At 32.6% G+C, this 14,282-nt stretch overlaps 4 protein-coding genes across 5 annotated transcripts; 2 read left to right on the top strand and 2 right to left on the bottom strand.

Annotated features, from left to right (window-relative positions):
• The first annotated feature begins 55 nt into the window (after nucleotides 1–55).
• LOC145937622 (E3 ubiquitin-protein ligase RNF14) lies at nucleotides 56–2,539 on the top strand. Its single transcript, XM_083040783.1, has 5 exons — nucleotides 56–383; nucleotides 490–1,347; nucleotides 1,421–1,649; nucleotides 1,797–1,969; nucleotides 2,049–2,539. Exons 2-5 carry the CDS (start codon nucleotides 493–495, stop codon nucleotides 2,310–2,312), a joined length of 1,521 nt encoding a protein of 506 aa, XP_082896909.1. The 5' UTR covers nucleotides 56–383; nucleotides 490–492; the 3' UTR covers nucleotides 2,313–2,539.
• A 224-nt stretch (nucleotides 2,540–2,763) lies between these two features.
• On the bottom strand, nucleotides 2,764–4,997 carry LOC145937624 (tubulin alpha-1 chain). The gene is made up of 3 exons (XM_083040784.1): nucleotides 4,844–4,997; nucleotides 4,154–4,376; nucleotides 2,764–4,059 (listed from the first exon to the last, which is right to left on the bottom strand). The coding sequence occupies exons 1-3, from the start codon at nucleotides 4,844–4,846 to the stop codon at nucleotides 2,930–2,932; spliced, it is 1,356 nt and encodes a 451-aa protein (XP_082896910.1). The 5' UTR covers nucleotides 4,847–4,997; the 3' UTR covers nucleotides 2,764–2,929.
• Nucleotides 4,998–6,876: 1,879 nt separating this feature from the next.
• Nucleotides 6,877–10,673, top strand: LOC145937621 (protein arginine N-methyltransferase 9). The gene is made up of 7 exons (XM_083040782.1): nucleotides 6,877–7,863; nucleotides 7,947–8,073; nucleotides 8,200–8,601; nucleotides 8,706–9,698; nucleotides 9,817–9,970; nucleotides 10,114–10,209; nucleotides 10,273–10,673. The coding sequence occupies exons 1-7, from the start codon at nucleotides 7,701–7,703 to the stop codon at nucleotides 10,618–10,620; spliced, it is 2,283 nt and encodes a 760-aa protein (XP_082896908.1). The 5' UTR covers nucleotides 6,877–7,700; the 3' UTR covers nucleotides 10,621–10,673.
• Nucleotides 10,674–10,810: 137 nt separating this feature from the next.
• On the bottom strand, nucleotides 10,811–14,193 carry LOC145937626 (serine hydrolase-like protein). Of its 2 annotated transcripts, XM_083040787.1 has the most exons (3): nucleotides 13,552–14,193; nucleotides 13,187–13,358; nucleotides 10,811–12,293 (listed from the first exon to the last, which is right to left on the bottom strand). In XM_083040787.1, exon 3 carries the CDS (start codon nucleotides 12,232–12,234, stop codon nucleotides 11,341–11,343), a length of 894 nt encoding a protein of 297 aa, XP_082896913.1. In that variant the 5' UTR covers nucleotides 12,235–12,293; nucleotides 13,187–13,358; nucleotides 13,552–14,193; the 3' UTR covers nucleotides 10,811–11,340. The 2 variants fall into 2 exon arrangements, with proteins under 2 accessions (XP_082896913.1, XP_082896915.1); XM_083040789.1 differs by lacking the exon at nucleotides 13,552–14,193 and having other exon boundaries at nucleotides 13,187–13,537.
• Between the last annotated feature and the right edge of the window lie 89 nt (nucleotides 14,194–14,282).

Below are 14,282 nucleotides of genomic sequence, written 5' to 3'. Positions count from 1 at the left end.
AAGCAGTGGTATCAACGCAGAGTACTAAAAGGCTACGTCAAACGTAAATGTCAGAGTCTGTGCGCATGTGTCATTATTAGCAGTAGTTAAACAGACGAATCTTGATCTTAGTACGCTATTTATTTAGTAAAATACTACTTATAATCACGATTTTTATTCTCTCTAAAGGTAATTTTTTCATAATTATTAAAATTAAATAGCCTGCGATCAATTCGTGACATTTCAACAAACTCCACATTATTTATAAAGCCGACGAGCACATAACCTCCTTGAAATGTCATCGACCACATGTATTGTTTTTGATAATTAAATCACAAAAAAAGGTATCACAATCAATTGCGAGGCTTATACTTAATTCTGTACATATTCAGCTTTCATCTTTGGTAAGTGAAAAAAGTATACAATTGCTAATTTTCATTATAAAATTAAATAAGAAATATGGAAATCAAATAAGAAATACATAATCACAGTCAACTTCATCATTTTCAGTCAATGGACTACGAGAAGCAAAAGGATGAAGTTACTGCATTGGAAAGTATCTACAATGAAGAGGAATTTTCATATTACGAGGAAAACGGTCGATTTAATTGCACTTTTAAAATATTCGTAAACCTTCCAGAAAAATATCACTTGACATACAAGGATTTGAGACACGACACAGATTCTAAGCAAGAAGTACAGATATCGTATTTGCCACCGTTAACATTACACGTTACATTGCCAGAGGATTATCCATCTGTGTCTGCCCCTATATTTACATTATGTTCCTCTTGGTTACGTCCAGTAATACTGTCAAAGTTATGCAAAAAGCTCGACTTGTTATGGGAGAACAGCAAACAAGAGATTCTGTTTACATGGATGGAGTTTGTTCAAGATAAAACGCTCAAGTTCTTGAAAATAAAAGATCATCTGGATATGGATTATATGTATACATCGTACAAAAAGACATTGGAAAAATTACAGAATTTGCAAGCAAATAAGGAAATAGATGAACAATGTAACAAACAGTGCAACAGTGAAGTCAGTAAAGAGAGTGGTGCATCAAAGAAGACTAATGTCATTGACAAGAGAGCCATTTTAGATTGTCCAATTGGTAAAAATCCTATTCAGGTATTGATCGATTACAACGAGAAATGGAAACAAATTGAATTCAAAAAGAGTTTTTATACATGTAATATCTGTTTCACTGATAAATTGGGAGAACATTGTACACAATTTTTGCCTTGTACTCATACTTTTTGTAAAGATTGCATCAAAGGTTATTTTGAAGTAAAGATTAAGGAAGGAAGTGTACAAAATATCTGTTGTCCCGAAGAAAAGTGTAAATTTGAAGCTACGCCTAATCAGGTAATCATTTCGTATTATATATTTTTGTTGCTTAATATTGAAATTTTATGTAAAACTATTGTTGGATTTACAGATTAAAGACTTAGTAAGTTCAGAGTTGTTTTCAAAATATGATTCCCTACTATTAAGTACTACATTAGACACTATGATGGACATAATTTACTGTCCAAGACGGCACTGTCAATATCCAGTCACTCGTGATCCTGATGACTACATGGCAAAATGTCCCGTTTGTCAATATGCATTTTGTGTTCGTTGCAAGATGGTTTATCACGGAATAGAACCCTGTAAGATTAGTTCAGGTACGTGCCTAGATCTTACTTTTAAGACGATTGTGTATTCAATAATATACAAAACACCTGTATTACTCATTTTTTTGTATCTAGTCCTAAAATATTTACGTTAGAAATATATTAATTTTTATAATAATTTTGATTTGTTATTAATAGCTGAGAAACAACGATTATTCAATGAATATCAATCAGCCAGCAATGAAAAGAAAGCAGAGATGGAAAAGCGTTACGGCAAGAGACAACTTCAAACAATGATAGAGAATGCTATGTCTGAAAATTGGATTAATGATAATAGTCATAATTGTCCTCACTGCAAGACAGCGATCGAGGTATTTAAATACGAAAAAATTTCGAGCTTGTTGAAATCAATTATACGATACGTAATCTCGATATTCTGTTAATTTACAGAAATCGGATGGTTGTAATAAGATGACCTGTTCGCATTGTGGCACATTTTTCTGTTGGTTGTGCGGCACGCGGCTCAATCCCGAGACGCCTTACTTACATTTTCGAAATTCGGAATCCAAGTGTTTCAATATGTTGTATCGCGGTGTAATACCTGATGAACCGGACGACGATGACGATTTTGATTTTCACGCCGAATATTTGGATTACTATTCCGAGGATGAAGAATACATCGATGAAGATTTCGTCTTAGAGTTTGACGATTGAATAAACTTCGTTAAATCGTGTAATATAATCTATAAATTTGCGAAACATATATCGATATTCATCAGGATACGGTTTTTTTTATCAGTTTTGCTGTTTATTATAATTAAATTAGATTATGTTTTGCGCAAACTGTATTGTAGCAAATTTTAATTCAATTGAACTTGAGAAATTATTTATTTTTATGAGTATGTGAATCTAGTTTTATCGTGATTGCTATTGTGCTATTGTAAAATTACATCGCAAAATATAAATTATTTTTTTAATAGTATCTTGATTATGAATATCTTGCTCCTTTTAAAATTAATGTATGTAATAAACATTGATATCTTTAAATTTTTTCATATATTTAATTAGAAAAATGAAATTAGACAAAGTTATATCTCATGTAATTGTGTAAAAAAAAAAAACATCCTTAATATAAGAGAGCAATGTATAAATACACAGATTAATATTTTTGCAATAATTTAATAATTTACTTAAATTCTCATTTGAGAGAAAAATATAGGTGTATCAATCAGTCATAAGCTTGCATTGCAAATGGATCGCTCTATTTCAAAACGTATGGAGACATTTTAGACAAAGCTGTAACACAGGCAGGCAAATGGTATTCGCGTCTCTTAGTATTCCTCGGCGCCTTCTTCACCCTCGCCTTCTGCGGAGTCCATTCCGACCTCTTCGTAATCCTTCTCCAGGGCAGCAAGATCTTCGCGCGCCTCGGAGAATTCTCCCTCTTCCATTCCCTCGCCGACGTACCAGTGGACGAATGCGCGCTTGGCATACATAAGATCAAACTTGTGATCAAGACGGGCCCAAGCCTCCGCGATAGCGGTGGTGTTGGACAACATGCAGACGGCGCGCTGGACCTTTGCAAGATCGCCACCCGGGACGACGGTCGGCGGCTGATAATTGATGCCGACTTTGAAACCAGTGGGACACCAGTCGACGAATTGGATAGTACGCTTCGTCTTGATAGTGGCAATCGCTGCGTTGACGTCTTTGGGCACGACATCGCCGCGATAAAGCATACAGCAGGCCATGTATTTACCGTGACGCGGATCACACTTGACCATCTGATTAGCCGGTTCGAAGCAAGCATTCGTAATCTCAGAGACAGAAAGTTGTTCGTGATAGGCTTTCTCGGCCGAGATGACAGGCGCGTATGTGACCAGAGGGAAATGGATTCTTGGGTAGGGTACCAGATTGGTCTGGAATTCCGTTAGATCGACGTTCAGGGCACCGTCGAATCGCAGAGACGCCGTGATGGAGGACACGATCTGACCGATCAAGCGATTGAGATTCGTATAGGTCGGCCTTTCAATGTCCAGGTTGCGACGACAGATATCGTAGATCGCCTCGTTGTCAACCATAAATGCGCAATCGGAATGTTCAAGAGTGGTGTGCGTTGTCAGGATCGAGTTGTAGGGCTCGACCACAGCCGTGGAGACTTGTGGTGCAGGATAGATAGCAAACTCGAGCTTCGACTTCTTTCCGTAATCGACAGATAAACGTTCCATCAACAGGGACGTAAAACCAGAGCCGGTACCGCCGCCGAACGAGTGGAAAATAAGGAAACCTTGCAAACCAGTACATTGGTCTGCGAGCTTGCGGATGCGGTCGAGTACGAGGTCGACTATCTCCTTGCCGATCGTATAATGACCGCGAGCGTAGTTGTTTGCAGCATCCTCCTTGCCAGTAATTAATTGTTCCGGATGAAACAATTGACGGTAAGTTCCAGTGCGAACCTCATCTGCGCACAAAGATTGAAAAATTGTAGTACAATTTTTTGCAATTTATCAAATATAAGATAAATTATTGAAACATTACATGGATGAAATACGTACCAACTACAGTAGGCTCCAAATCGATGAAGACAGCCCTGGGTACATGTTTGCCAGCGCCAGTCTCACTGAAGAAGGTGTTGAAACTGTCGTCTCCACCTCCGATAGTCTTGTCAGAGGGCATTTGGCCGTCCGGTTGAATGCCATGTTCCAGGCAATACAACTCCCAGCAGGCATTGCCGATTTGTACACCAGCTTGGCCAACATGGATTGAGATACATTCACGCTAAAGAAATCACATAACATTAATGACATGTCAAAGATTTTCATTTTCAGATATAAGTAATAATAAGCGAGAAAATGCTGAAAACGATTGATCAATCAAACGCTTTCAGTACTTGCAGCGTCAAGACAGAGACGCAGCCTGAAATAAATCAATACAATGAACTTTCCAAAATGGCTTATTGAGGTCAATGTCCCGATAATCGTACATTAATATATTCAAATAATCGACAAGCTTATAGCACAGATATTTACATAATAATAGTAAGCGTAGATGTGGTAAGATTAAATTACTCGTACAACACGAATTCTTTTCAGACAAAGGGATGACGCTATTTAAATTTAGCATCAACCGGCCGGCGTTTAACCGTTAACAAAATGGCCGACTTCCTTTCAGGAAGGATGATGGGCGTCGAGAAAGCCGATGTACGATTCTACGCGAAGGAGAACCCGATGAATTGTCGAACTTACCATTTTGTATTATAATTTGTTTCTTGTCTTCTCTTAGAAAAACTGAGCCAAGTAGCCGCCGCAGGAGAACGATAGTTGGCGAAAGCAAGTAATGGAGCTTCTGCTAACAACTATGGTACGTTCGTCGTCTGAGCAACTATTGGGTATTGGGCGAGCGACGCCTAACTGCACTCTATTTATACCTCCTGGAATCGACCGTTCCAGCGCGCGCTGATTGGCGGGCGATGATCTCACCTCGCGCTGCGATTGGTCCTCTCGACCGCAGCACTCGTCACTCCCGACAGCCGTTCCTACGCGCCGACAAAGCAGCGCCGAATCGTCGACATTCATTTCATTATTTTGTCCCGCAATGCGCTCATTTCGCGTCCTATACAATTTACACGGATCGTCGAAACGCGCGGGAATAAATGGATAAGGATGCGGATTTCTACAAAATTCCATGTTTCACATTATACATGTATATGTATATGCGTACATGATGTTGCTAGGCAGGAGCGAATATATGAGACATTCATTCGTGTCAATTGCACCATATTTGGGCCGCATCTTTCTCGAGGCATGACCGAATCGTTTTCTCCGGCGTTTCTTTTTTTGGTAAAACGAAAACCCGCCGAGAGAAAACGCCCATATGATTCTGATTAAGGAAATGATATATAAAATCATTTGACAAATCTCATTTGATAAATTTAAAATTATTCATTATCCTAGATATTTTTTTATCCTCCGATATGTCTGGAGCAGAGTGCGTTTCATGATCTGATTAATTTGCACTCGAATTCATTCTGCATTAATACATATAGCCATATTTCAGGCGATGATAAGTATATACAGTTATGTTGCTTGCAACGATGACTCAGGCTCACTTGGGCCAGTGAAAGAGTATTAAAATATAACAGAAAATATATTATTTTAATTGTATTATCATAATAATACATGCAGGAATTCTATTAATAAACATTAATTTAATTGCTTTTTTTCTAAAAAAATCTCTACAATTTTATTACATACACGACAAAATATGTTAATTTTTTAATTTTCTTGCAATCTTCTAATTACAGATAATTTGGAAACATTCAGATATGAAATAAAATTAGAAAAATTGCTTGGTAAAACGAAAGAGCTTTATGTCAGTCATTATTTCTTTTATTACACACATCCCTATATTTGCGTTTATTATATTTTGCTCTACAAATACAGCTGTTTGATTTCTTTTTTAAATGATTTTCGGCACGCAATAACCATTGCAAGTTTCGCGTTCGATATAAATATAATTATTCGAAAGCATTATTAATTAAGATGCAAATTACTCGAATCGGAAGCTTAACCTTCAATTCCCTATAATTATATATTCTGACCAAGAAGACTAGAGACCAGGAGACAGGAGACCGAACTCCCGTAAAATACTGTGGTGGGGGTGAGTCAAAATATGATCGCATTTCATGGGCGCTGTACGCGGTAATTGTCGTCGGCCAATTCATGAACTACGCGTGCTGGGACTTCGGAGCGTCATCCAACATAATCTCGCCAAAGTTCGAAATTATGTTTACGTTGTTTGTTGTGAACCGTTGTGTCAAAAAAAATCGCTTGTTTTATCAAAAAAAGGTTTCCTATGTGAACTTCGTCGTTCCTAAGTATATTAGTATATCCCAAGCTTATGTTCTTGGTTATGTTGCACGACGCTCCGAAATACAGCGTAGTTCATGAATTGGCCGACGACAATTACCGCGAACAGCGCCCATGAAATGCGACCATATTTTGACTCACCCCCACCACTAGAGTTCGGTCTCCTGGTCTCTAGTCTTCTTGATTCTGACATTTAGCAGTCTTATTTTCAGAAAGAAAGAAGAGAGAGAGAGAGAGAGAGAGAGAGAGAGAGAGAGAGAGAGAGAGAGAGAGAGAGAGAGAGAGAGAGAGAGTGATAGAGAGAGGGGGGGGGGAGAGAGAGAGAGAGAGAGAGAGAGAGAGAGAGAGAGAGAGAGAGAGAGAGAGAGAGAGAGAGAGAGAGAGAGAGAGAGAGAGAGAGAGAGAGAGAGAGAGAGAGAGAGAGAGTGATCAGTTTATGTTTGAAGCCAAATAAATAAATATATATATAATTAATAAGGAGGAGCAATCTGAATAATAAAAAATATATAGAAAATTAAATATACTCGTCATACATCCAGATTTGATCTTATACTGAAATGTTAAAGATTCGTCAAATTATGGATATGAAAATAATGGAAAGATCAGATTTAGATACGAATATATTACTCGTCTTCTTCAACATCAAGTATAATTGACAATAAAAGAAGAGCGGGAAACTTATATTTCTATATATAGAAATTCATATTGATTTACATGTATATGTGTACTTTTATTGGACGTGTTTTGACGTGATTATCTGTGACGACTGTTTTGACAGCTATATATGTACATTTTATTGTGAGAGACAATTACATTAATCTCGTGGATCTTGTTACATTTGAAAAAAAAAAAACAATATTTTTGCGCAGAGCATCGAATCTGATCAACGCGAATCTAGATTTCTTATATCAGCTGTGATCCAGGATTCACTGAAATATTGCTCAATATATGTACTTTTCAATACATATGTAAAATAACGTTAGATATTAACCATTTGTGCCTAATATCTTTTATTTTAAAGAATGTGTCTGATGCAGGTCGAAGTAAATAAGTGTTAGGTTAGGTTAGGTTAGGTTAATTTCACATTTGATACATATCGACAGTACGAGGATTAAAATTATTCATAATAATTAATAATAACCGTACATTTGATGTGACAACGATCAGTTTTAAATTTTATAAAAGCAAGATAAAAAAAAACTGCGAATAAAATAACGAATTTAATTGATGCAAAATGCAAGCAGAAGTAAACAGCATATTGAAAAAGTCATTGCAAAAAGCTAGGGAACACGACAGGACTGGAAATGTTGGAAAAGCTTATGCATATTACACTATTGTTGTAGAACTGTGTCCTGCAAAGAGATCGGAAATTGAAAAGACATTCACAGATGTACTATGTAAGGCGCAGTATACATACAGTGTTTAATATTCTTATATAGTTATAATAGTAATAATAAATATATAAATGTTTATTTTTCAGGCGAATGGGGGATACAATTAGCGGAAGATAACAGATTTTCAGATGTTATACGCTGTTATAAACATTCCTTGGATATTTATCCAAATAATGCTCGTATGCTCAATAATTTTGCAGCACACTTGCTACGGTAATTTTATATAGTGTATTGATGATAATTTTTGAATATTTTTATAATAAATTGTTAAAATTACTGTTTTTAATTTCTAAAAAGTAAAAAACATTTTAATCTTGTTTATATCTTGTATTGTTAAAGGAATAACAATCCTATAAGGGCGCTGCAATATTTAAGAAGAGCTTTGAAAGTTGATCCTAACTTTCTACCGGCAGAACGAAATTTGCAAAATGCATACAGTATGGCAGTGGACAGGTGGCATTTTACAATGCTTAACGACAAGTGTAGAAACAATGCTTTTGAGAAAGCTATACACAAAAGAATTAGTCAAGGATATGACACAGTGTTGGATGTTGGAACTGGTACAGGTCTTTTGAGTCTGTATGCAAAAGCTGCAGGAGCCACAAAGGTGTATGCATGTGAATGTTCTGAAATAATGACGCTAATTGCAAAGGATGTATTTGAATCTAACAATGCAACTGATATAAAGTTAATACCAAAACTGTCGTTCGATCTTAAAATACCTATGGACATTTCGGAAAGGTTTGTGTGTATGCAACAATATATATCGTTATATATCATTTTAATATTTTGATTTAATTGTTATATTAAATGCATTGATTAATATGAAAAATATATAATTCTAGAGTAAAATTAATAGTGACTGAAACATTTGATGCTGGCTTATTTGGAGAGCTTGTAGTACCATCTTTGATTAATGTGCACATGAACATTTTAGATATGGATGGTATGGTAATACCTATGGGCGCGACAGTTTATGTAGCGGCTATTGAATGTGAACACATTAGATACAGATCATCGGTGATTTTTGATAGGATAAAAGATAATAGTATTTTAAATTTGAATAAAGTATCTATATTATCGGACGACGAATATTATGATACAGAAAATCTGGAAAAAGTTCAAATTAATTATGTAACAGAGCCACAAGTTCTGTTTAATGTAAATTTTAATGATTTGTTACAATTGCAAGAATTCTGCAAAGATGGAATAAAACAAATGTTACAAACAAAATGCAGATACGATGGCACCATAGATGGTTTAGTCGCTTGGTTCAAGTTACATCTGGATGAAGAAATTACGCTGGATTCCTCGGATAGAAAATCTTGTTGGCAACTTGCTGTTTTTCCGGCAATACCGATTATGTGCCATGAAAACGATATCTTGACGATAAAAGCGGAAACATTGAAGAGTAAATTGAAATGTTCTTATAGCGCGGGCAATGCGCAATCAAGCGAGGATTGTAAATTTTTATATCGTTTGCCAAAAGAAGTCATTGTCTTTCTAAATGACTTTAATTATATCGAATTGCTCATAAAGATCGGTAGATATCAAGAAAATAAAGAGATAAAATATATTTTGGATACTTCGCCTTTTCCAATTTACGGGTTAACACTGTTAAAGGAATATAAAGATAGTAAAATTTTATACTACAAAACTGACAACGAAACTCTTCGTTTTCTCATTGAACAAGTAGCTCAAGATAATGGGCTTCGAGAAAAAGTGCACATGATATCAAATTATGATGAAATTCCATGTTCTTTAGATTCTATATTAATTCATAATTTTGATATTAAAGGTGAATTGAAAGATGATCGGGATAGTTATTTATTTTTCAGGTATCACACACATATCTAGATTGCATATAACATTTATTTATATATATATCATTTTTTTATAAGCTTTATTTAGCTGTATGTATTAAAGATCTGTTATATCATTTATGCTTTGTTCCAGGTACTTACTTAAAAAACTAAATGGTGTGTTATTGCCAGAAAAAATTTTTCTTGTGGGACAATTAGTGTACTCGGAAGATTTACCAAACATGGTTTATGTGCAAGATATAAATCTCCAAAGATCATCCAATAGTCCTATATGTGATATTGATACAGTATGATACAATTTTTTTGTATAATTTTGAATTATGTGTGTGTATAACATGTGTTCCATATAAGAAAATATCAGAGAGAGATTAAAATAAAATGACAGACTTTATTTGTCAAGTTACAATAAAATAAACATTTTTCTTTTCAGAGTTTAGATAGTAAAGACAATCCACAAAATAATACAGCCACTAAAGTAAATAAAAGTACAAACTATATAGTCGCAGAACATATTAATAAATATAAGGTAAGTCATTTTATTCTAGATTAAAACTTATAATTTTCGTTAATCATGTTTATATTGTTGCAGATTAATCAGATATTTGATTTGAATTCGAGTTTGTATTCATGTGAGATCATGTCCGAGGTACAAACACTAATAGAAATAAATGAAATGGAGACTACCGAGACAATTGTGAATTTCGGACAAATAAATAGCACAAAAAAGAAAGCTTTACCAAATGCCTTAATATGCTGGTACAAGGTTCAACTTAGTCCGCATCATATACATGATACAAAGAAGAATGATTCTTTTATGAATCATACTGCAATCGTTTTTGAAGATGAACTCAGAAACATTATTTTGAAAGATAAAGAAGTAAAAATTAAAGTTCACCAGATGAAAGGTTTAGTGAAAATCACAGTACTAAATTTGTGAAGTGTCTACAAAAAAGAATAAACTATTTTATAATTTTGTACAATTTATTGAAATACGATTTTTATAAAATAATATCTCTCTTTTATTTCAATACATTTTAAACTATTTTATACACTTTTCTACATAATATATGAATATATATTACAATAACTTGCAATACATATTCATATAATAAATCTACACATTAAAAGAAAATATTAATATAGTTATAATGTATTTTATACAAAAATAAAAAAACTATTTTTGTTGTTCAAGTTGGATAATAGTATTTCAAAGTGTATAAAAAGTGTATAAATGCAGTATTGAACCCTTGCAAGAAAGGACTGGTCACTTTCTTAAGAAGAGTCATTGTATATATATCTCTCATATATAAATTATCCTAAATCTTTCTGTTGACAACAAAACTTAACAGATTTGTTTTCTCAATAAATAATAAATGATAAATAATAATATCTTAATAATAATAATGAATGACTTTTTAACTTATAAGAGCCAAGAAATCCTTGTAAGGGTTTCACATCATATACATAAAAATATAATTACACTAAGATATATATTAGATTACACGTTGATTCATTTCAGGGTATTTTCATGTTTAAATTTTGTAAAACTTTTTAAATTAAAACTTAGGAAACATTATCGATTGTCTTTTCATGTTTCAGCCTATTAAAAATTTGTAGATATTTAAATGGACAATTAATGCATTAATGATATAAGTGTCTATAATTTATTGGAATTGCTACTAGTCAATATTTTGCGTATAAATGGCGCAACTCTTTCAGGATTATTATTGTGAAAGTCATGATTTCCATCTATGTTAATTATTTCAAGTTTGGTTTCAGGATTGATTGATTTCACTGCTAATTCAAATATATGTCTATATGTACTTAAAATACCATTTGATGCAACAAAGACGTATATTGGAACTGAAAGTTTACGATTTAATTGAGTTGCTATTTCTACAGTAATAAATACAAAATTATTATTTTTTAATCTTATATCTCTGTTATACATATACTTTCCGTTTACTTCTGTAACTGCACGTTCAAATAATGCATCAGCAGCTTCTGAAGTTAAAGCAGCAATTCTCAAATTTTTAAGAGCATATAATATTTCCTCTTTAGTATAAGATACTGGTTCTATATTATTACTCACTTTTACTGAAAATGCAGATGCATTCTCAAAATACGTTGCAGTATTAAAATCATAATCATTCATAATAAATCCGTCCAAAGCAATTACTTTTTTGATTCTATGAGGTTGAAAGATACTAAATATTAAACCTACTTGCACACCCATACTATGCCCTATGTAAATACACGTTTTCCACTGTAATGCTTCTAGAATGAAATGTATTATATGTGCATAATCCATACAGTCTAGCATTACCCAAGATGGAAAGTGTGACGACCATCCATGGCCGGGTAAATCTATGCATACGTAATAAAAAAAATGTATTGGTAAATACTTTATTAATCTATTAAAGGATCCTGCATTGTCTTGTCCACCATGTACCAGTAAGACACGTTCTCCATTACATGGACCATATGTTTTGGCAGCAACATGACCCCAAGGTACGGTGAGTTTTATTTCCTTGTGTTCTATTTCCGACATTTTTGTTGATTACTCTCACAGTGTATAACTCGTTGAATAATGTACAGCAATCTTGTTCGCTGAAATTAGGAATTTAAAAAAATGTATATATGCTGTAAAACAATTTGTATGTAGATCAACTATTAAATTAAGTGTTGCTAATATATAAATTATTTTTTTTACAAATATATAGAAATATCTCGTTATTTATAAAAAATACATAATATTCATATGTTAATTCTTGAATATATTTTTGTTTTTTTATTTAGTAATAAGATTCAAATTCAATTACTAATATTATATCAAGTAGTACAGCCCAATTTCTCAAAATAATTTGTTTTTCTTATTGAAAGGCTTTTTAGTTACTTGGACTATCGATTTTAAATGATAAAATCATGCAATATAAGCTTTAAATTTACAGTACATATTTTCACAGGCAATTAATATATGCAACATGTCACGTGTTATCAATAAGATTAACATTTCTCTTTAATCATCTATATCATCTATATGACATTGTGTAAAAATACATAAATGACATAAGTATAATGAAAGTATCTATTTTATTTATTTATTTATTTTTTTTCAATAACTTGATCGACAATATATCATTTTTATTTTTGCACTATATTTTCATTACAAAGATTTTTTAATACGCTTAACATCTCAGAACGCTTTGCCATGTTGTTTAAACTATCTGTCAAAATTATCTTATTTATACAAGTATTTCTAGGAAATTGTTTCCTTATTAATTTTGTATATTTTTCTTAAATATCAATTTCTAAAAAAAATTTTACTTAGCAAAATAAACAATATCTTTCTGAAACACATACTACAATTAGCTAAAATTAAATCTATTTTTTTTTAACTCATTTTCTTACATTTAAAGCTATTTGTTTTTCTTGATGAAAGGAACAAATATAAAAGAGAAAATAATATGCCATGACTTTAGTGTGATTTAAATAGAACATACCTTCTCTTATGTATCTTTTGCGATATTTATATCACACATGTGTAAATGTACTTATTCTTCTACACGGTGCAAGTTTCAATTGTCAAATATTAAATACTCGTCGACTGAAATATAATGAATGCATACTATTTGCAATTCAAATTTTCCATTTTATTATTCGCAAAGGTTATCTCTGAAAAATAAACAGTAGCTTAAATTATACTAGCAAATGTGCAGATCAACGTGATTATCAGTGTAATAGAATTTTTAATTAGTTTTTTTTTCTTATGTAACATGCATGCAAAACTCGAATGTAAAAATCTACAAAAAAAAAAGGAAAAAAAACAATGTCATGTTTTTAAACTGGTTTTATTTTATTTGTTAACCTAATATTCGCTGGTCTTATGAACAAACAACGCAAGGAACAAATTATACTAGAAAGAAATAGATTTTCATATCGTCATTTTGATATAAAATATGTAAATAGGAAGAAGAAAAAAATACAGAAAATTAAGTTGCGTAATTATATACTAATTCTATTCTGTATTTTTCTTTTTTTCACACTTTATTCTTATGCAGGGTCTAGGGCCGGTAAAGTCACACAAGTCGTAAGAAATTAATCAATCACAGTCGATTATTCTTCTCACATTCAACTGTGATTAGTCAATTTCTTACGACTTTACGACTCTATTGTAGATACCGCATTATTACCTTCTTATATGCGTGAGAGTAATAATAATGATTTGTAAATAAATAAAACGTCTTTGTTTTTTTTCTCATCTTTGCTATCAAAGCATGTGGCGACATCAATCTGAGAGTTTTCAAGCAAGAGAACATAAATAATGTGATACAAATTGGCTATCGAATAGAGATTTTTTTAAGTCCCGAAAATTTTTCTATTTGAACCAATCATTTAACAATTTCTTGTAGTTGGAAAGCTTCTATTATTTGACCTCTTCAATTTTATATTTATACCTTTATTAATAATAATTATATTAATCTTTATTCTTGGGCTAATTATATTATTTTATCACATAATGTATAAATATAAGTAGTACTGATAAGCAAATAAAAGCAAAATTTTCAAAATTTATTTTATTGACACAGGATGTTTCAT

This window comes from Prenolepis imparis, unplaced genomic scaffold (assembly GCF_030444845.1).
Source record: "Prenolepis imparis isolate NDT839.2.m4 unplaced genomic scaffold, iyPreImpa1.0 SCAF_6, whole genome shotgun sequence".
Taxonomy (NCBI): domain Eukaryota; kingdom Metazoa; phylum Arthropoda; class Insecta; order Hymenoptera; family Formicidae; genus Prenolepis; species Prenolepis imparis.
Note: the sequence above shows the minus strand (reverse complement) of the source record. Positions and strands in the feature narration are given on the sequence as shown.

Excerpts from the sequence above, each read along its gene's own strand:
- LOC145937622 (XM_083040783.1), top strand. The coding sequence starts at position 493 with ATGGACTACGAGAAGCAAAAGGATGAAGTTACTGCATTGGAAAGTATC. Across the intron at positions 1,650-1,796 it reads ACCCTGTAAGATTAGTTCAG|CTGAGAAACAACGATTATTC; the intron begins GTACGTGCCTAG and ends TGTTATTAATAG. Across the intron at positions 1,970-2,048 it reads ACTGCAAGACAGCGATCGAG|AAATCGGATGGTTGTAATAA; the intron begins GTATTTAAATAC and ends GTTAATTTACAG.
- LOC145937624 (XM_083040784.1), bottom strand. Across the intron at positions 4,060-4,153 it reads TTTGGAGCCTACTGTAGTTG|ATGAGGTTCGCACTGGAACT; the intron begins GTACGTATTTCA and ends CTTTGTGCGCAG.
- LOC145937621 (XM_083040782.1), top strand. The coding sequence starts at position 7,701 with ATGCAAGCAGAAGTAAACAGCATATTGAAAAAGTCATTGCAAAAAGCT. Across the intron at positions 7,864-7,946 it reads GACATTCACAGATGTACTAT|GCGAATGGGGGATACAATTA; the intron begins GTAAGGCGCAGT and ends TTTATTTTTCAG. Across the intron at positions 9,971-10,113 it reads CTATATGTGATATTGATACA|AGTTTAGATAGTAAAGACAA; the intron begins GTATGATACAAT and ends TTTTCTTTTCAG.
- LOC145937626 (XM_083040787.1), bottom strand. The coding sequence starts at position 12,234 with ATGTCGGAAATAGAACACAAGGAAATAAAACTCACCGTACCTTGGGGT.